This window comes from Pelodiscus sinensis, chromosome 24 (genome assembly GCF_049634645.1).
Source record: "Pelodiscus sinensis isolate JC-2024 chromosome 24, ASM4963464v1, whole genome shotgun sequence".
Taxonomy (NCBI): domain Eukaryota; kingdom Metazoa; phylum Chordata; order Testudines; family Trionychidae; genus Pelodiscus; species Pelodiscus sinensis.
In genome coordinates this window covers 13,319,210-13,341,031 of record NC_134734.1, presented here as the reverse complement: position 1 = coordinate 13,341,031, position 21,822 = coordinate 13,319,210, and the positions used below count along the sequence as shown (strand labels likewise).

Here is a 21,822-nt window from a genome sequence, read left to right as displayed (position 1 = left end):
ACTTATAAAAAAGTTTTTCCTGTGGGATGACAGAGTGATGTCATCAGGTCACTCTGCATCCCACAGGAACATGCCCCACCCACCTCCAGCCTGGCCCTTCCCAGGGCCCACATAAAGGGCTGAGGTTGCCAAGCTGCTGCTTGTGGCGCATTTGCTGCCAAAGGCAGATTTTTGGCAGTGGTAACCCTCCCCTTCCCTGTGGCTGGAGGGAAAGCTGGGCCTGGGGCCAGTGTAACTCAGGCCCAGTCCCTCCCTCCCTGTGGGAAAACTGGGCAGGCATGACTCAGGTCCGGCCCCTCCAAGTGCATGGGGGAAAAACTGGGCCTGTGAGCCAGGCCTCACATGCACCATGGCCTGGCCACTGGCATTATGGTTAGGCCACAGTGGGGGGTGAGGAGGAAGAAGGGGGCTGGCTGGCGGAGGGGGAGGTAGAGAGGAGGCTGCAGCCACAGCCTGGCCCAGGGTTGCTTACCCCGAGACAGGGGGTTGGCAAACACAGCGAGCAAGGGGCACATCCCCCTAATTCATTTAACCATTTTAACTCTGGGCTCATTACCCAGTCCCATTGTAGCCACAGGGTACTGCAGCCACGGCTGCCCGCCCCTAGCGAGGCTGTGTGTCACAGGAGGTCACTGGCAGGGGCTGGTTAATCATTAAGCATAATGGTAAGCCTCATGTTTACCTTGGTTAACTGTTTTAACATCCTTCTCCCAATCCACCCCAACCCCCGCTTCATCCTATCTCTTCCCAACTCTGCTTTCCCCCCATCTTACCCCCTCCTCTGAGTGACACAGCCTGGGGGATTAGTGGGGGCTGGCACCGTCAGTATGTGTCCAGCCCATCCCAGCATTCTGGCTCCCAGAACTCTCCACCCCCGAGTTTAAGAACCCAGGCACCCTGGCTCTCAGAACCCCATGGGAAAAGAACCCAGACATCCTGGCTCCTAGAACCCTCCCCTCAGCTGGGAATGGAACCCAGACATCCTGGCTCCTAGAACCCTCCCCTCAGCTGGGAATGGAACCCAGGCATCCTGGCTCCTAGAACCCTTCCCCCAGCTGGGAATGGAACCCAGGCACCCTGGCTCCCAGAATCCTCCCCCCGCAGCTGAGAATGGAACCCAGGCATCCTGGTTCCTAGAACCCCCCCAGCTGGGAATGGAACCCAGGCATCCTGGCTCCTAGAACCCTCCCCCCAGCTGGGAATGGAACCCAGGCATCCTGGCTCCTAGAACTCTCCCCTCCGCTGGGAATAGAACCCAGGCACCCTGGCTCCTAGAACCCTTCCCCCAGCTGGGAATGGAACCCAGGCATCCTGGCTCCTAGAACCCTCCCCCCAGCTGGGAATGGAACCCAGGCATCCTGGCTCCTAGAACCCTTCCCCCAGCTGGGAATGGAACCCAGGCATCCTGGCTCCTAGAACCCTTCCGCCAGCTGGGAATGGAACCCAGGCACCCTGGCTCCTAGAACCCTTCCCCCAGCTGGGAATGGAACCCAGACATCCTGGCTCCTAGAACCCCCCCAGCTGGGAATGGAACCCAGGCGTCCTGGCTCCCAACGCCAGAGCGTCCAGCCACGAGCGCGCAGGGCACAGCTGGGGCGATGGGGGAGAAGCCCCGCCCCCTGCGGGAGCGGAAGTAGGTCAGGAAGGCGTACCCTCTATCTATGAGGTCATTTCCGGACTCTGGAACGCTTCAAGATGGCGGCCGCCTTGCTGAGGTGACGTCTAGGAGCGCGGGGAGGGGCGGTGGAGACTTGGTGCGCTCGGGTAGCGGGGCGGGGATGGGGGAGACCCGGGGGCGGGCGGCGGGGCGAGGCTGCGGTTGGAGTTGGGAGGGGGCCGGGGGCGGAGTTGCTGCCGACGGAACTGTGGCTGCGCCCCGGGAGCCTCCCCCGTCCCCTGCCTCCCCCTCACGCAGCGGCTTCGAGCCTCCCTGAATCGGGGGGCGGGGGGCGCCAGGACCGTGCCCGTCCGGCCGTTCAGCACGCGCCCCGCGTCCTCAGGGCGGCACGTTCTGCGAGGGAGAGTTCAACGGCACCGTCTGTGCCCCGCAGGCTCTGGCAGGTGGAGGGAGGTTTAAGTGAGCTGGGCCTGATGCCTGGGCAGACCGGCCCTGTCTCTTATAACGGAGTAAGGGCTTGTACAGGCCCACACGGACATTGTACGGTTATAACTCTACTGGTTTGGAAACGAGTGGCGGCTTAGAGACTAACAAACATATATAGTGTCCTGAGCAAAACACGCTTCTTCATAGACTCACAGGGCTGCAAGAGACCTCAGGAGGTCTCAGCTGCTTCAGAGGAGCTTTTTTCCCTCCTCCACTTAACTTCATCTGGAGAAGTGGGTTTTGCCCATGAAAGCGCATGACACTATAGTTATGCACATTTTTATTAGTCTCTAAGGTGCCACAGGACTGGTTGTTTGTAACTTTAAAAACAATGAACACAGCTACTCCTCTGAGATTTTTTTTTTGCTAGTTTAGGATATGTGGTTTAAATCATACTAGTGTGAGCAGAGTTCTACTGGTGCAACTTATCCTGATATGAGAAGGGGAATAATTTATCCTGGTATGAGGGAGGTCGGGTGGGTCAGATAATTAACATTTCCTGGACCTGTTCTGCTGGTGGGTGAGAGAGAGAGAGACTCTATGGAGCAGGGATGGGCAATAATTTTTAAAATTTTTAATTTTGTTTTGAAAATATATTTTTTTTCCAGAAATTTCTGAAGTGGTCCTGGCCACCCCAGAAGGGGTGGGGCCTTGGGCAGAAGGGGTGGGGCCAGGAGTCTTCTTGTGCTCCCCCCGCCCCTAGATTGGCCTGGGGTGGGGAGCGCAAGAAGTCTTTCCCTCCCCGACCCTTAGAGAAATGCCTGCTGTTTTAAAACAGCCGTTGCGTTTCTCTAGTCGCCGTGTGCTTTTGTGGGAGCAAGGAGACTTTGGCTTTGTCTACACTGGCGGCTTCTTGCGCAAGAACATCTTGCCCAAGGGTTCTTGTGCAAGAAGTTCTGCGCAAGAACACGTCCACACTGCCACGTGTGAGCTGTGCTTTTGCACAAGAGTGCACATGGCTGTGTGGATGCTCTCTTCCGCAAGAAAGCGCTGATGGCCCTTTTAGCCATAGGGGTTTCTTGTACAAGAAATCCCTGCTGAGCGTCCACACTGCCCTCTTGCGCAAGAGCTCCTGTGCAAGAGGGCTTACACCTGGTAAAAAAGCGTAGTTCTTGTGCAAGAAGCCCTCTCTTACCACGCCGTACTGTAAATTTCCTTGCGCAAGAGTGGGCGGGCAGTGTGGATGCTCTGTGGATTCTTGCGCAAGAATGGCTGTACTTGTGCAAGATGCTGCGAGTGTAGACATAGCCGTAGCGCGGTTACCTGTCCCCAGGCCCTGATTGGCCTGGGGGTGGGGCAGTGGCAGGGCAGCCACAGCCGGATCCACTGGCTTTTGGCCCGTAGAGGGCTCTTTGCCTACCCCTGCTTCAGAGCTTACAGAGAGTTCTTTTTCAGACTTGCTCACATAAAAGATATTACCTCACATGCTTTAGTCCCAGGTTATTAGGCATTGCAGCTACAATAATCGAGTATAAGACACTTTTATGTTGGTATAACTCTGTCCCCACTAAGGTTTGACAAGTGTAATTATTTTGGCCTTTTCATTGGTCATAAATTAGAGGGGAAAAAACAAATCTCCAACAGCTCCTACAAAACCAAGCACTTCTCCACGTTCAGATCACCTCTAAGGGTATCATAACGTAGTATTAAACAGCACAGGATAGATGGCTAAGCACCAGGTATATCTGTGACTGTTTTCATTTATTGCCACTGCTGCAGTCACTATGGCTGTGTCTAGACTGGCAAGTTTTTCCGCAAAATCATCTGCTTTTGCGGAAAAACTTGCCAGCTGTCTACACTGGCTGCTTGAATTTCTGCAAAAGCACTGACGATGTCATGTAAGATAGTCAGTGCTTTTGCGGAAATACTATGCTGCTCCCGTTTGGGCAAAAGTCTTCTTCCAAAAAACTTTGGCGCTAAAGGGCTAGTGTAGACAGCAGAGATTTGTTTTCCGCAAAAAAGCCCCGATTGCGAAAATGGCGTCTAGATTGGCCACGGACGCTTTTCCGCAAAAGTGCTTTTGTGGAAAGCGTCCTGCTAATCTAGACGCGCTTTTCTGAAAATGCTTTTAACGGAAAACTTTTCTATTAAAAGCATTTCCGGAAAATCATGCCAGTATAGACGTAGCGATCGTGTCAAAATAATGAAATATCATGTCCTATGGAATGGATAGGGTCCACCACACCATGGGCAGGGGGCTGCTCCATGGGCAGCCGGGCTGGAGCAGCTCCCAGCATCCACCTGTGTTGCAGTGCGGTGGCTCTAGTCTGGCCTGAGCAGCCCCCATTGTACTGTGGGTGAGGCTCCGCTGGCTCAGCCTGACTGGAGCAGCCTGTGGCGTGGCAGGCCTGGCCAGGCTGGAGGACGCGGTGGGGCGGTGTTCCAGCCCGGCTGGCGCCCCTCTCCTCCCGTTCCAATTTAAGCAGTTAACTGATTTACTATTTAAACATTAAATATAATCTGATTAAACTGGATTTTACATCCCTACTATGGTATTGCCACATTTAGTTCTGCCTTCAGAGCTGGGTCCTTGGCCAGAAGGAAGGGTGGCAATACTGCAGGTCCCCCCTTTAAAATAACCTTGTGATCCTTCGTCCTCCTGGAAACTTCCTTTGGTTAAAGACTCTGTTTGAGAAATGCTGGTCTTCTCTATGAAATCTGTACAGTATAGAGTAAAAATAAAAGTACACAAAAGACAATATTTTGTGGTCTGTGATGTTTTTCTTGGCTGTGAATTTGTCAGTGCCCTAGGAATGTGCTTTCAGTGTTCATATGAGATCTAGTTTCCTCTAGCAGATGAGAAGAGTAGATCTCATTGTAGTCTGTGGTGCTAATGAGACCAGTAAAGGAATAGTGTCCAGTTTTGGTGTCCTGCTTTAGAAAGATTGTTGAAAAATTGGAAGAAGTTCAAGAAGAGCCATAAGAGTGATTTGAGTGCTGGAAAGCTTTGCCTTACAGTGGAAGACAAAAGGATTTTTAATTATTTAGTTTATTGAAGAGATGTTTAAGAGGTGACTTGAGCATGGTCTATAACTCTTCTTCTTTGGCTATTTCTCAATACAAGGATGATGTCTGCCACAAGGGTTTATTGAGGGCCTTTTAGGCTGCTGAGGAGCTCAGTTTGTGCCCTGCAGATTTTCCCACAGAAGTGACGGGTATTCTTGGAGGAGGCAAAGTTGTTTGCTGGAGTATTGTGCCTTTCTTTTCTCCTCTGTTGCTTTTCTGTTTTCAGAGCAGCCTGTTCTCCAAAGAATGGGTGTGGCTTGATGTATAGTATGGCACCGCTGTGTTCAAGTCCTCCCAGTTGGGTTGGTGTGTACTTGAAGTGCTTCCCCTGCCCTCTACGATCCTGTCATCCTTGACTTAACCAAGAAGAGTACTTGCTTTGGGAGGCAAGTGTCAGGCACTCAGTGCCCAAACCTGCACAGTTGATGTTTCATGATCTGTCCTTTTAAGTTGCTGATGTGGTCTTTCCGGGTGATCCCAAGAATCCTCCTGAGGCATTGGTACTGGAACCACTCCAGCTGACTGAGATGATGTCTTTAGATTGAGATGTCTTTTAAGCCATGTAGAGAAGGGTGGAGATGACAACTGCCTTGTAAACCAAGATCTTGGTGCCTGTTTGCAGATCCCTGTCATTGAAAACGTGTTTAGCGATGTGCTAGTACAGCAGATCCTGTCTTTGATTTCTGTCTCAGTGCTGGCTGTGTGGGAGAGGTGGCTGCCAAGGTATGGAAAATGGTCCACATTTTCTAAGGATTTTCCACCAGTGGTGATTTGTGGAGTAAGAAGAGTAGTTTGTGCAGGTAAGAGCTGGTAGAAAACCATGGTTTTCCTGATGTTGAGAGAGACCTCAGCTGTAATAGGCTTCTGCAGAAAAGATGTAGGGTACTTTGCAAGTTGGCATCTATGTGTGTAAAGATGACACAATTATCTGCAGGCTGTCAGTGATGCCAGCTCTAGTGATCTTAAATTTTCTTTGAATTGTTGTCCATCCATAGAATATTTAATCCAGATTAGGGATGTTAGTCATTAATTGAATAGTCGTGTAACCACACAAAATATTATCTGATACAGAGGCAGCAAGGAGGGGTGGGGAAGTGCAAGTAGTTGATAAGATTAACTGATACACTTGGGTTTACCAGTTAATTGTGTACTCGGCTACACGTTACATGCCCAATCCAGATTCCATCAGGAAAGTAGTCGTGGATGAGAATCAAGATCGAGGCAAGATAAATGGTGAAGAATGTTGGAGCAGTGACATGGCCTTGCTTGACAACAGTGCAAATGATGAATAGTTTGGTCTCTGAGCTGTTGCACAGAATGGTGGCAGCCATTCCATCATAGAACGGTCTGATGATGGAAATAAATGTCTGTGGACAATGAGATCTACATAGTATCTTCCATAGCGCATCAGGATTAATAGCGTGAAAGGCCTTGATTAGGTCGATGAATGCCATGAGCAGTTCTTTCTGTTGCTCTCAGCACTTCTGAATTGTACCACAAAGGTTGTGTCGGTTGTGCCTTGGGATGGCCTCAAGCCATACTGATTCAAGGAACAGGGTTCTGTGTGTGGCCCACAAGATATTTTGTTTACTATTGTCTGTGGCAGAGTAGCTAGATTCCACTGGTTTCCAGCTGCATAGCTTTTTCCTGCTGGTATTGCTTTACATGTATGTCACTTTAGTAAAGGCACGTTAAGTGAGGTGCATGCGGATTCCACACAACATTGCATGCAGAGCAAGCACATGGCTCTCGGTCATTGAAAGTGCTGCTAAGGTTCAGTCAGCGCACCTTGCAAATTCTAGGTATGCAAGCACAGTTAGCAAAACTACCCTATCTTGGTTACAACACTCTTGTGGCCTACTGAGATGGAGGGTCACTCATTCTGCCCACTCATAAGCCTAGGCTGACCATGGCTGCTCTAGATCCTCCTTCCTCTCCTGACTGCAGAAATGCCAGATTTGTTTGGCTGTGTTCCTTGTTCAGTTTTCCTCCAGCTTCCAGAAAAATCTTTCACTGAAAGAAGTTGGAGTGGGATGATGGGAGGAATCTGGCCACATTGGGAGCTCTCATCCTTAAAAGTCTGTTGTCATAGTAATTCTCTTTGTCATTACCATAGCTTCATAATGAAAGACGCTCCAGAGAACTGTATTGGGATCCGAGCACAGAGCAACTATAAACTAGATTATCCCAGACAGTGTGTATATTAATAGGGCATAGTGAATTGATCTCAGGAGACAGAGGTTCTGAATTTCTAATGCCAGCTAACTCACGATGTGACCATGGTCAGGTCATTGTACGACTGTGTGATGTTTCCCTTTGTTTTATTTTTAATTGCAGTAGTGTCTAGGGACCCCAGGCACGGGCTATGGTGCTGTTGAACTAGGCGCTCTATAAACACAATAAAAAGAGGGCCCTTGCACTAAAGACTAAATTGTAAAATGAGGCTGATCCTGAGAGTGCAGAGCCATCAGTGCTATCGTTTTGTGTCCGCTGTCATTTCTGTTTTTTTTAAAACCTTTCTTGTTCTGATATTTGTGTAGATCGGGGTGGGCAATAATTTTTGATAGGGAGGCCACTCCCAAGAATTTGGTAAGTGATCAAGGGCTGCACTTTCCTGTGATAATTAATGGAGGAGATATGGGGTCTTGGATGGAATTTGGGTGCAGAAGGGAGCTTAGGATTGGACTGCAGGAGGGAACATGGGGAGGGGGTATGGATGCAGGATAGGGTTTTGACCTGGTGGGTGGATGTAGGAGGGGTGTGCAGGGTCTGGGAGGGGGTTGTGATCTGGAACAGGCATGCAGGAAGGGGTGCAGAGAGTTTTGGCTCTGGCTGGGAGGCGTGTACCCTTGTATATCTCTGGGTTGCACACCCCTTGAAGGGTGGATTCTCCATGTGCTACCTGTGCTTCAAGCACAGTCCAGGCAGCTCCTACTTCCTCCTTTCCCCAAGAGGTGTGTGCTGTGCAGATTCAGATGACTCCAGCAGCTGGCTGCATTGAGTGGCATGCGGGGGCACAGCAGGCAGGGAGCCTGCCTGAGGGTCCCACTGGTCCATGATATATTGGCAGCCCAGAGTATCATGGCAGTTCATATCCAAAGGTTTGACGGGCCGTATTTTGCCCATCTCTACTGTAAATGGTATCCAGGAGCCAGAGTCTTGATTTATGCAAACTTTTACAGCATAGTTGAGGTCAATGGACCTATGACATCCTGTTGGGGGTCTGGTGCCCAGGTGTTTTTACCACTATGTTTTCCAGATCTGCTGGGGGATAGTTAAATGTTGGTGCTGTGTTTACTGACTGGTGTTAATGAAACAGTGAGAGATTTCTTGAGATGCTGGAGCAGACACAGTTTGCATGCATCTGAGGGTTAATTAGTGTTTGTCAATGTGCTGTAGATGAAAGTGGGGAGTGTTGTTATACACTTAATTCTAATCATGTCACCAGGAAATGCAGTGCTGTCTTTTGTGCCTTGTCCTTGACAGTTTCTCTGGAGAGAGAGAGAGAGAGCGGGTGCTGTAGATTCCAACCCACATCTGCAAACTCTTCAGCTGTGGCTGGATCAGAGTCTGCCCTTCTTGCTGGAGAAATGCCCTTGAATGTCAGAGTCACAATTACTACAATTGATCTGTAGAGAATGGCTCCCACTGCTTTGGAGACCATAAAAACCTTATTTACCTCCCACCTCCAGTGTTGATGTGCTTGAAATACTGTGTGCATTGGGCTGTGGCATTGACCTGCCATCTTACTAACACACGGAGAATAACGAATAGCGAGAGTGAAACAATATAATGAAAAAGAGCTTTTAGGAGGAAAGCTGGTGATCTCTTTATTACAGATGCTTGAAGAGCTGTAGTCTGAACCGTTCTTTTCATACTGCTTGGCAGGCACGTCTTTTGGGGACATTTCCTTCCCGGCCCTCATAATTGCTTCTCCTGAGAGTGAAGAATGGCCTGCGTCAGCCTCGCTGTTAGTGCAGAGTGCTGTTTATGCCTGTCTTATTAGGAAGGTATTACAGCTCAGTATGGTAATTACAGGGTATCATAAAGAGTGAACCCTTGGACAGAGACTGGAGAGTCTAGCTAATAGCGAGGGTCGGCGTTACAAGTGATGTTAAAAATAATTCCTCATCCCTCACAATTCACTCTTAAAACATCAGGCATTACAGTTTCCTCAATTCCTGGTTATAAAAATGCTCCAATGTTGTATGCATTTACCCCTTGCTTTGTCTATCCAATATTGACAGAGCTCTTCTGGTCTTTTCTTTTGCAGACACGTGGGTCAGCGTTGCCTGTGGACTCGGCTTGGCCCCAGCCTTTCTGTGCGACAGTGAGTTTCTGAGATTTTATAGGAATTAATTCCTTTAATTTTTCTCCGTAAGGGATCCCTTCTAAGACTACACTGTGTATATATATATTCTGCTTGGTTACCAATTCTAACCATTCAAATATCTGGCTGGTGCCGTGTATTGGCAGGGTATTTACTATGTCATTGCATGATAAATATATGGCTAGTTAAATAGCCTGCAGGTGTTTCCCTTGTGAGGTACTAATTATGTCCATGGATAAAATAAATTCCTTGCTGGAGGCCGGGGAGTGTGTTAGTCCTGAAACTGGCAGTTACTGAATGGGTCAGTGATGAGCATGTACGTGTACAGACACAGTTGGATTACAATAGTGTAGCTGGAATAAAAGCAGGCTCATTTTAGAGGAGTCTGGAAGGGCCTTTGGCATAGTGTGTTCTGGGGGCAGCATTGACTGGGATTTGCATGTCATACAGGTACATCAGTGACTGTGTTGCATCCCTGTGCTTTGCCCATCACGGCTCCATTTCAATGTCATTCTGTGTACGCTGCAGTGCAGTGTACACAGTAACTTTATACTTAACAAAGGTATGGTCAACAGAAACCTTCCCAGCTCCCATCACCGGGCTTAGGGGGTGGGGGAAGCTGTTATTTTGTTTTTTTGCTAAATCAGGCTGTAAGTGTAATTGCCGAGTTATCTCGGGAACATAAAATTACAAGGTCTTTCTTTGGTACAGCGTGCAATTACCATGGCAGTAAAGAGCAGGTTGCATGGTATCAGCATTATATAACGTGTTATCAGATCACTAATAGTCCGACTTGGCTGCGGATGGTGCTTCTCAGGTTGGGGGCGTTGGGGATATCAGTATGGAACTGAGCATAACACTTTCTCTCCATTTATTATGAAATGTTGAGAGCTGTGCCTGCCTCTTTTGCCTCTTGTTTTTTGAGTGATCCGTGCTGCATTCCTGCAGTTGAGATTAGCAGAAGTTTAAGAGTTTGAAACTCTCCCTCCACCCCATAAGTGCACCAGGGCCCCATTTTGTTACCCTTCTAAACACGTTACAAAGCCTTTCTTTCCCTTTTTGGTTAAGGCTGTGGATGGGCTAACACGGGTGTATTTATGGGCAGTCCTTTTTAAAGCTGTAATGTTTAAGTTGTGTGCTTGATGCTGACCGCTGATGGCATTTGTAGATATGAATTCATGTCAATAGCCTGCTTCCCTGGCATCATCTCCAGTCTTACTCGTAGTCTCACTATGTCTTCCTTGGGCTCATGCATACCTGGTGTCATTTTTATTCTGCCCTTGAGTTCTTTTTTTCTAGGTGCTGACTTGCAGGGCAGTTATGAGCTGGCCCCATAGTCAGAACTATGCCCATGATTCAGGTAGTTTTCCTGCTTTGGGATAAAACTGCAAAGAGCACAAAGCTGCTCAGTGGGAGCAGCATTATGTATGGACAGTGTTTGACGTGTGCTGGTGTGGAGATGGGTGAGGTGTCTCCCATGGGATGTAGCAGTTCTGCAAGGTGAAATGCCCCTCTGATGTTGCCCTAGTGATCTGGTACAGCCCTGCTCAGACAGTGATGTTCCGTGGGTACAGGGTAGAACATTTAATTCTGTTGCTCTTCCTTTTGCTCCTCTCACTTCACGCATCTCCTTTTGTTCCAGTGTGGTCCCCATGGGAACGGCAGCAAAGGAGGAGATGGCTCAAGTTTGGGATAAAAACGTCCAGTCGAACCGTCCCATGTCGCCTCATATCACCATCTACAAGTAAAGCTCCAGAGTCTGGCAGAGGGCCTGGGGGCTTACCCCTCCATGTCTTTCCTTCCGCTTCCTCCCCTTTAGACATCATGAAACACCTACCCTGTGGCTAGAGCTGGGAAGTGGGAAACGGGGTTGTATTTCTAGCTCTCCTGTGGACAGTACAATTTTGGGGGATGGGTGGCATGGTTGTTACTTTTCCCACTTGTGACAGTTTTTTATTATTGCCAGTGCACAGATGAAGACTGACCTACTTCAAGGGGTTGGGAGATCTAGTTAGTGTCTTCAGAGCCCTCTAACCTCCCCGATGGAAGGCACTACATCAAGCCTAAGGATTATTTCCCCCAAAAACCTGAGTCCAAAGGTGTTAGGGTGACATGAGGTAGAGGAGGGGAATCATGTGAGGCCACCAGACTGTTCCTTCTCAGTGCCCAGTGTCTCTGCTTTGGGTTGTTCCCATGATCTGAGTCTCCTGTGCTGAATTGCCTGTTGTGTTGAGATTATTCTCATTTCTCTCCATGTATTGGGAAGCCTGAACCTATCCTGCCCTTCTGAATTGGTGACAGCCTTGCGCTCTGCCCCATCCTTGCTCCCTTAATGCCCTCCCAGTGAACACGGGCTTTCTCCCTCCCAGGATTCCTGCCAGTGGGGTTTGTCATTCCTGAGACACCTCTGCAAATTCCCCATCCATTTTCCTTTCCTTCTGGCTAGATTCCTTGAATAATTCTGAGTGCAGACGTATACAGCCAGCAGCACAGAGCTGTCTGGGTACAGATCGGTCATGTCTCTGCCTCTGAGCCCCTTCTCCGGCAGGTTTACGTGAGTTTCCAGTGTGTCTGGAAGGCCAGCATGCCCTTCAACCTCGCATTACATCAGGCTTCTCCCCAGACTGTCTCACTTCTAGCATGTTTCAGACACCTCAGACGTGCTGTTTGCATATCACCCGCGCACCGTCGGTGGCTCATCTTTCTGACATGGTGTGTTGTTTTGCAGGTGGTCTCTGCCCATGATGATGTCTATCGCCCACCGTGGCACTGGCATTGCATTGAGTGCAGGTGTGTGATTCTCTGCCTCAGGTACCTTTGGTAGTGGATGGGCTGTGGTCAGCATTAGCATAGAGAGCTTTCATTTGCAGCCACTACTGAGACAACTTGACTTTGATTGAGTTGATTACCTCCTCTCTCTTTGTCCTCAAGGCAAGCAGCTGCAGTGTTTCGGCTGTAGTTGCCACAGCTGGGATTTGTAGTGGATTGCACTGACTGCGCAAATAAGTACCCATTGCAATTGGTAGGGAAGTTATCCAGAGCTTCTAATCTCCTTCTTTTCCTTCTGCAAGCTGTGTCTTGCCATGTACACTAGTAGAGCCCTGAGCTGATACACCATTTGTATCCACAGAACTGCCAAACTCTGGCAACAATGAGTGAGGCCAGCAGGGCTGGGGCCAGAGACTGGATCAGGAACTGCAGCGGGAAAAGTAGCAGCATATGTGACCACCACTCAGCTTCTCTGGCGTGGCTGTATCGCGTGCCCCTGCCTCCCATTTGGGGTGCACCAAGCTCACTAATAGCTGTTGTGCTACAGTAGTGTGCGTGAGGGCATGACAGGAGATGTACACTGCTGGGGCAGGGCAGAGCCGTGCCAGAGGAGCTGCCTGGGCTGGGCGCGGATCGCTATAAGCAACGGCCTGACATGTGTTTGCTATCACTGCTGCAGTTCCTGGCCTGGTTGCTGACTATGGCCCTGCTGGTTTGACTCATCATAGAGCTCTGTGGATATCTGCTTTATATTTGTCAATATAAATTATGCATCTGTATGAGGCTCTATAGACTAGTGTCCAGACCCCTGTTGGTTGTCAGACCTGGTACCCTGTACATGTGCCCCTTTCTGGGAAAGTCAAGGAGGCAGCATTTTCTATTGGTTAGAGAATGGGAGACTGGGAGTCAGAAAACCTGCCCTTGGGTCTGAAATCTGTCACTTCCTTGCCTGAATTTGCACAGCAATTCACTTCCCCTTCCAGGGCTTTGTTTTGTGTGTTGGGGATGTCTCACTCTTCTTGCTCTCAGATGGGGTGTGGTAGTATGTAAGTGCAAAGTGTTGTTGGCTTTTGCTTTGCCATGGCTTCCCATTAATGGCCCCAAGCGGGAGCCCCTCATGGGAAAGCCACTTGTCAGGTATGAGATGAACGCGCAAGTTCAGAATATACTTTCCAAAATTCAAATGGGTTTTCTAAGCTTTTTGTAGGTACTTATTATTTGTATTACTGTAGTGCCTAAGAGCCTTAGTTGTGGATCAGAATCTCATTGGTGCAGGCCCTAGAGAAATACAGCTGCTGCCTCCCAATTAGGGCCCCTTACCAAGACACTGTAGTGCACCCTGGGTGGGGGAGTAGGTGGCACCAAGATTGGGGCTGCTGAATCATGTCCAGACAGATAATTTGACCTTGTACCATTTAACCAAAACCCTAATGTTGAAACCTTAGCAGTTTCTCTGACCCTCATTATCCTATTGTCCTTCCCTCTTCTCTGGCAGTGTAAAGCGGCCCCCTTGTAGCACAGTCTAGGAGCCCAAGTCGACAGACTCAGTCTGCCATGCTAAAAAGAGCTATGTAGATGCTGCAGCTCAGTCTCTGATGCCTAGGGACCAGAGTGGGCTGCAAGGTCTACACAGCTGTGTTCAGTACCATAGCCCCAATCTGTCGACCCAAGCTCTGAGACTCTCAGCTGCTCACAGCATAGATGTGCTGTTAGGCCAAGATGTTTGGGGGTGGTTCTGACTTGCAAGGTATTTTCAGAGCAGAAATGCATCTTCCGCAATAAGCAGTGGGATACGACTGCAGGTTTTAGGAAAACCCATGACTAATGGGTTTGCATGAGTCCGTGCCCCTCACTCCCTACTGGTGACTCAGTATCAAATTTAATTCTAGTGGTTTTGGACTGCTGCCCTTAGAACTAAATGGAAAGGGAGAGACTGAGGGGTTACTATGAATAACTTCACCAGTCCTCCCTCTCCATCAACCCCTAAAGCTGGCCTGGGCATATCTTTGTGGGGAGACAACCTGCTAAATCCCGCAAATACATATATACACACACGCACACTTTCCATAAGGTGGGTGGAATCTGAAATGAAGTCCACAGCAAAGCTTGTGTGTCAGAACCAGAACACTCTGTTTCTGCCGTTGCGGGAGTTTAACTAAAGGTTGGCTAAAAGAGGCACTAGCAACTTTGGTGCTGCTTCCAGGTGGACTCCCTAAAACAGTTGCTTGTTTGAAGTGGGTCTAGTGTAGGTTGGGCCTCAAGGCTTGAAACTGACCATGGCGTCTTCCTCTGCTCCCTGCCTCCCTCTTGGGCCTTCACATGATTAAACTCCAGAATTGGTAACCTGTGCAGCTAAGCATTATTGTCACACAGCAGAAAGGCTAAAGGTCCAGCCAGGTGCCAGATGTCAGCAGCGTGAGCTGCACAGTCTGATTTCAGTTACTGAAGTGAGCTACATTGAGCACAGCAGCGTTTGAGTGCTTGCTGCACATCACCCCAGATGGATTTCAATTACGTCAGAGCAATATATCTTTTGAGCCCAGCGGGTTCGTTCCTGATGCCCTTTGAGTTAGCCCATGTGCCCTTCTCTGTCATACTAAAGTAGGAGGAATGACACCGTACTAGGTAGAGAGGTGGTTTGCCAACATGGTCCGAGCCTTGTGGTCCTGTTGGTCATCCTCACCAGGCCAAAATTAGCCCACTCGCCAGAGGGCTGGGAAATGCCTGTCTTTCTATGGGGGGGCTTGGCCAGCAGCCAGCTTGCTAATGACCTGCAAGGAGTTGTTCAAGCTCACAGAATTGCCATTGTCTGTAAAACAGGCTTTATTTCTCACTGACAGAATGAGCCCTCAGTTAACCTCTGCTATTGGAACAGCAAGAGGCCTGCTCCCCAGGCTTTACAATCCAAAGGGTAACCCCATACTGGCTGCACTGTCTTGCCAGACAGATGTGCAGCCCAGAAAATGGAACAGAGCTGGGAGCTAGCCTTTCACCAGCCAGGCCAGCAATTACACGAGCCCTCGATTCCTGCACTTCACAAGGCAAACACAGAGGTCATTGAAACCACAAGTAGCTGAGTGGGGAAGCAGCTAGTTGGCTTGGATGGCGCTGGCACTGCTGCCGATAGAGCTGCTCAAGCCAGCATACCAGAGGCGAGCAATCAAGCTCTACAGAATGGAGGATTAATCACAGCTTGGCTAGCTCTTCTCTCATTGATCGCTCCCGTTTTGGCAGCACCATCTGTTAAAAAGCCTTTTGGCCTAGAAGTGACAGAGAAACTGCCACTGCTTCTCATGCTAGTGTACTCCTGTCAAGCCGGCTTTGTGCACCAGCCTCTTCATTGATGTCAGAAGAGCTCTGGACATGCCATTGGGCTGGGCTTAGCTCGGCTCCTTATAAACTGTCCATTTGGTTGGCGGGTGGATATTTTTGTCTTGTTGTTTCGGACTCAAGGACTCTCTGGAGGAGCTCCCCGCTTAAATTTCACACCTTGAGGGGGTCCTCTGAAACCTGCATTCCCAGGTATTTTAGCTTGTGGTCTAAGGCCCTGACTCTGCAAATGCTTGAGTGTGTCAGTGCAATCTCAGGAACAGTCACTGGAAGTCAGTCTGGTTACTGACATGTATCAGTGATGGCAAGACTGGGGCCAATAGTAAGGTACTTAATAGCCTTGTTGACTTCAGGTGGTAACAGTCTGACATGAGAAGGTGACCTCACACCGTGCATTCTCTTGCTATTTGTTTAGCAAGTTGAGTCTGTGACTGGAATTGTTCTCATAGGTGCAAGTGTGTCAGAGCAAAAAGTGACTTTTCCTGGAGCAAAGTAACTCCATCTCCTCACGATGACATGCAGATCTGAAGGCCGCTCCCTGGTGGGAGCCAGGGATGTAAAGTCCCATTTAATTGGTTAATGGATTAAAGGGGGGTAGGCACCCTGCAAGGCTGGAGCAGTCCCCTTCTCTCAGCAGGTGGCGCTCCTGCTCAAGTCCTTAACAGTTAGCTCCCACCAGGGACGTGAAAGGTTATGTTGTACTGGTTCAGAGGAACCAGGAGAGAGAGAGAAGAGGTTGGTTCATTTTGTGGAGAGTTAGCATTGGCTTTTCAGGCCCTGGGAGTAGGAGCCCCTGGCTCCCAGCTGGGGAATGCCGAATCTCTTGCCAGGCTTTCTCTTGCTTGGTGAGTGAGCTGCTGGCTAACATTGGCAGCTGGTTCAATTTATGGATTCTTTCTTTTCCAGGAGTCTCTCTCTTTGGCATGGCTGCCTTAATTCTCCCAGAACAGTTCCCCTATTACCTGGAATTTGTGAAGTCGCTCAGCCTGGGGCCTGCTCTTATCTACTCGGCTAAGTTTGCTTTGGCTTTTCCCCTTACCTACCACACCTGGAATGGAATCCGACACCTTGTGAGTAGTCTTGGCGGAGTTGCTTATATGTATGTGTCTGCAGGTTCAGGGAGTTGGGTAAGCATCTGGGGTAATACTTTCAAAAGTGCCTAAGTCACATTTGAAATCGGACATAAGTCCCTTTGGCACTCCTGAAAGTGTAATCTCTTGTTTAATATCCCTGGCTTTTAATGTCATTGTCTTCTGATGATGTGAGACTTTCCAAAATGACTCTTTTCCAGTGTTAATATCAGCTCATAATAGTCATATTATATATTAATATTATTTTACCTATTGTAGTCTCTTGATAAAAAACAACCCTTAATATTTTTGCCCTGGGTTGAAACTTAGGAAACAGTGTTTCAGCGTAGAAGAGCTTTGTAGATTTAAAAACCAGCTAAACAGAATACTGGCTGTGCAAAGTGAGGGAAAAAGCAATGCTGCTTTTGCTGCAGATGGCAATTGTCTTGTGTTTCTGCAACTTCAAGTAGATTTAGTTTTACAGAAACAAAATTGCAAAGGCAGCTGGCTCATAGCGTGACCTGATCCCTTCTGCTCTAGGGGAAGTACGGCTCAGGGAATGCAGTTCTTCAAACATGGGTTTGTGCTGCACGCATTGACATGGCCTGTGTTCTCACCTGGGTAGCAAAAGCGCTGCTGCTGTAATAAAGCATTGATCTTCAGAGTTTGTATCTTGCTTCTGGAACTGGCCATTACCAGATGCTTATAATGAAAAAAGCCCAGAAAGCACTGGCAAAGCTGTCCCTGCAATGATCCGTGGCATCCTGAGGAGTGAGGTGTGGGTGGTTCGTAAATCCCTCAGTTGGAGGGGCTGGATGACCCTGGTGTGGCTGGCACTGCTGCAAACATTGTCCATTTTGCATCCTCCGAGAACTGCAGATTACATCTGCGAACATGAGGCCTGGCCCTGGGCTCTATCATTGATCCAGCTGGCTGAGCCCCGTTTGCTCCTGGGGTTGCTGTCAAGCAAATAGAACAAGTCTTAACAGCCTTCCCATTAGGGCCTTGTGAGTCAAATGCAGGTTGAAAGACTGTAACTGTGCATTTACATTAAACAGGCAATGATACTACCTCCAAATCCATCTTAAAATAACCAGTAGTGCTGACAGCTGGCCAGCCGGATGGCTACATGGCACAAATGCGGGGCAGGGGATGGTAATGCTTACATTAGGTGCTTCTTTTCATTGAATAAACTGCAGTGCTGCTGGTGTGTGTGCATGCACTCCTGTTGCTCCACCACTTGAGAGCTCAGTACCCAGGCCTAAATTAAGGTAGGTATCAAAATCAGACCAGTTATCCTAGGGCTATCCATGTGAAATTCCCAGCTCTCTTCACCCTTAGTGCACTAAATGGCTAAGCTACGTGTTCTGATGACCTGATAATTCCTGTGTGAAATGGAGCAGACCTACATTGGCCAGGCTAGCGGCAGAGTAAGTGACCGATTTGGTCCATATCTGACACTGAGGGTTGATTCAAACCCCGATAGAGAGGTGCAGTCAGAGAGAAGTTAAGACATTGAGGAAAATGACTCCTGATCGCTGCATTCCCTGACTTTGACGGGACAGGGCTGACTGCATGGGTGGCCAGGTTAGAGGCAATGTTGCTCTGGTAAGATTCCCCACTGGTAGGGGAGATGCCTCCTGTGACTGATTTCAGCTGGGCTGTGGAGCTCCTTGGTGTATTACTGCATGGGATCAGTAAGTTCCCATGCACAGATGGGGAGCTGAGGCACATGGCAACTATTATATCCAGAGTTTTCTGGAGTGTGGACTAACTTTGGCTGCCTACTCAGACATCAGGGGCCTATTCTTCCAAAGGTGCCTTTGTAAGATTAGCGCTGAGGCTGCCCTGCATCTTTGGAAATCAGGCCACTGTCTCAGATTGGATCCCCAGCACCAATGGATATTTAGAAAGTTTAAACTGAAGTATCCGGCACCAAGTCATTCAGATAGTCAGTGGCAGATCTGGGAACTGACAAGGCTTGTCTGTTGCTGCCGGCCCCCTCCATGCATTACTAATAGCCAGTCAGAAACCAGGTGGTCCCAGTTTCACTGGGACAGGGTTTGTCATTTGTGTGATGAATGAATCACTGTAGCTAACTCTACAGGATGTTATCAAAGGTTGCTCATTTCTGTTGGATTATCTAGGGTGTTCCCAGGGTGATCCCTGGCAGCAGCATCTCTAGTGCTCTGCCCAGTTGAAGTGCTGGGGCTCCCATTGCCATTGTGCACAGCCTGCACCCCTTACCCTAGAGACTCCTACAGGTCTTGTGATAGACCCTGCCTCACCTGAGCAGTTCTCTGCACTTCCTCCCATTTTCAGTCAACACAATACTCCATGCAGAATCTCCATTGCCAGAGGGGCTGTTCCCTTCTCTGGCGTGTTCTTGGCCCATTTTCTGCAATGCTCTGACTGCCCTGGGCTTGGGAGGCTTGGCATGCTGGGGTTCAGCCACAGACTGGGCGAGTGCCCAAGTGGAACACTCTAATTCCTTGCTGAGTGTCTCTCTGTTCTCTTTGTCTCTAGATGTGGGACATGGGGAAAGGGTTCAAGATTCCCCAAGTCTATCAGTCTGGAGTCCTGGTCCTGGTCCTGACTCTGCTTTCCTCTGCTGGACTCGCTGCCATGTGACGGTGCCTCCCTGGTGAAGCCCTGCTTTCTTCTACAAGGATTTGGTTCATCTGGTGATCCGGTCCAGACAGAGCTCTGTGTGTGTGTGAGGGGAGGGCAGAAGGAACAAGGGACTAGAGACTCCTAGGTAACTAAATTGTTGGGGGCAAGATGGTGCTTTCCCCTCTCTTAGGGCATGTGAATGATCAGAGTTTTATTACTAGCCCTGAGTGCTGTCACTAGCCCAGTGAGATCCCAGAACACCCTTCTAGACTGCCGGGGCAGGTGTCCCAGGCCAGGATGTCCAAGGCTATAGGTAGCCACATGCAGCTGGTAACTGACAGCTGATAAGCAGTTGATTCTTAGCCACCTAGAACATGCTCAGAGGAGTTGCCTTCCTTAATTATTGCTGTGCTTTCAAACTAACTCTGGTTGACTTGGTTTCTGCTCTGCCCTGAAGCTTGAGACAATACTGGCACTGTGTGCCCCCTCACTGGGCCTGAGCCGGGCTGGGGGAGGAGATGAGAGTGCCTCTAGCCTAGCATATGCATGTAGGCTCATTTAAAAGACAACTGTCCCCATTGATGCTGGCGCTGGTTCTAGAGCGGGCACAGACTGAGCCGCCGACGCCAGCGCCCGTGATGCTTGCAAGGGGAAGAGGGAATTAGATGTTGTCCTGGGTAAAATGCTGAACTGCTGGCATCTGGCTTTCTGCTGCAGTCAGCAGCCTGTGGGCTTCACAGTGCGGAGAGGGCAGCTTGTAGTGGGCCCAGTGCTTGGGGCTGGGCGTGTTGAATTCAGAGTGCTCTGTGCAGCAGTTCGCAGCTCTTCCAGCAGATGAAGGATAAGCACCCGTATATTTTTGGAGTCTTCAATCAAATCTGTTTTTTTTCCTCTGAAAATAAATCTGTTCTTTGAACCTTTTGGAGGACTGCCAGCACCACAGTCTCCCCCTCCCAACCTCTCTGTGCACTGTCACGCCGGCATGTGTGTTTGTAACACACCCACCCTTCCCAGTAAAGCAGGCTTGATCTTTCACACCGTATGCTGGCAGCTGTGTTACTGTTACAAATTTTCAAATGAGTTATCACTTGGGGTTTTCGATAGACTAATGAAACACATGGAGAATTTACCCTAAGTGGAGTGTGTCATGTTCCCTTCAGAGAAGCAGCACAAAGGTGTGTGTTGTGACATGGGAATCAGGGCACGCTCGTCTGATATTGTGGTGCCATAGTGGCTGGCTGCCCCTGGGGATACGTATTTGAGGGGCCTGACGCAGTGAGCCTGCACCCCACGCTCATTGACACTGATGGGGAAATGCTCCCAGCTCATTGTGGTGGCATTTCTGTGCTAGTGAGGCCACGTGGGGGCTAGAGGTTGCTGCTGAAAGCCAGTGTGCTCCAGGAGTTGTTTACACATTTGCAGGCTCTGTTCTGCTCTGCAAAGCGATTGTAAAAATGGCTCCTTCCTATTCAGCGGCTCTGCCTCCTCTGTGGAGTAGTTGGAGCTATTGACTGACTGTACTATCTGCAAGGAGGGATATCCTTCTGTTGAAACTGGGAAGCCAGCATGCGACTGTTCTGAAACATGAATTCCTCTGTCTGCAGGACCAGCCAGGTTCCTCCCACGTAGCCCCAGACAATGCATCAGCTCTGTGTGTTCTAGTATCCCGTGCCTAGGGAGGGTTTGGCCTCTGTTGAGAATAACAGTGAGATTGTAATTCTCCTGTTAGCTCTAGGCCCTAGAGTGCACCATCTGCAGATGCATTTACCATCGAGCTGTCATGAGGTTAAAATGCATGTGGCTAATCCCACTCTAGCCAGTGCAGGTGGCAGAGCTGCGGAGGGGAGTGTCTTAAAATTGTCGTGAAGATGCAGGCCTGGAGAGGCATCTGATACATGGGCACCTGACTGGGAGGAGGCAAAGAGATTATCCCAATGGGAGCTGCAGGTGTTGTGCTCAGAGTCACTGACTCCTCCCCGTCCTCAAGTTGCTGCCTTAGCTCTGCTGCCTGAGGGAAGCAGCACTTGGACAAAGCCTGTATGCCCAACTCTGTGTCCCAGCCTTGAGCCACCGTGCATCCAAATTCCTTTCCAGAGCTCAAACCCCTTCCTAACCCTCCTGCAACCCAATCCCTACCCTACCCTAGCCCCTTCCCAGAGCCTGCACCCCAGCCTGCTGCCTGAGCCCCCCCTCAGAGCCAGTACCCTAACCCACTGCGCCAGCCTTGAGCTCCCACAACTCCTGCCTTCTGCACCAAGACACTGTCAAATAGCATACTGTCACAAGTATCCTAGGGAAAACGTATAATTATGTACAGCCACTCCCTCACTTACGAACACACCTACTTACGACCAACGTCCCATTAACCCCATTATAGTATTTTCGAGTTGAGAACGATGTAGGTCAAGTTTTTCGAACAGTGTATTCAAAGGTATTTCCAACTTACGACCAAATTGAGTTACGACCACGTGTTCGGAACGTAACCCGTTTGTGAGTTGGGGACTGCCTGTATAGTAGGCACTTGGTGTCAGCTTTTTACAGCACTGTGGTTTCTGCATTTTCTTTGAGGTAAATCCCTAGGTTGCACTTAAATTAAAAAA

At 49.3% G+C, this 21,822-nt stretch overlaps 1 protein-coding gene across 1 annotated transcript; it reads left to right on the top strand.

Annotated features, from left to right (window-relative positions):
* Nucleotides 1–1,618: 1,618 nt before the first annotated feature.
* On the top strand, nt 1,619–20,264 carry SDHC (succinate dehydrogenase complex subunit C). Its single transcript, XM_006115190.4, has 6 exons — nt 1,619–1,715; nt 9,384–9,440; nt 11,083–11,184; nt 12,169–12,230; nt 16,446–16,609; nt 19,136–20,264. The coding sequence occupies exons 1-6, from the start codon at nt 1,696–1,698 to the stop codon at nt 19,238–19,240; spliced, it is 510 nt and encodes a 169-aa protein (XP_006115252.2). The 5' UTR covers nt 1,619–1,695; the 3' UTR covers nt 19,241–20,264.
* The last annotated feature ends 1,558 nt before the right edge of the window (nt 20,265–21,822 follow it).

Coding starts and splice junctions, on each gene's coding strand:
- SDHC (XM_006115190.4), top strand. CDS start 1,696: ATGGCGGCCGCCTTGCTGAG. Junction 1,716..9,383: donor ATGGCGGCCGCCTTGCTGAG/GTGACGTCTAGG, acceptor TTTCTTTTGCAG/ACACGTGGGTCAGCGTTGCC. Junction 9,441..11,082: donor CCCAGCCTTTCTGTGCGACA/GTGAGTTTCTGA, acceptor CTTTTGTTCCAG/TGTGGTCCCCATGGGAACGG.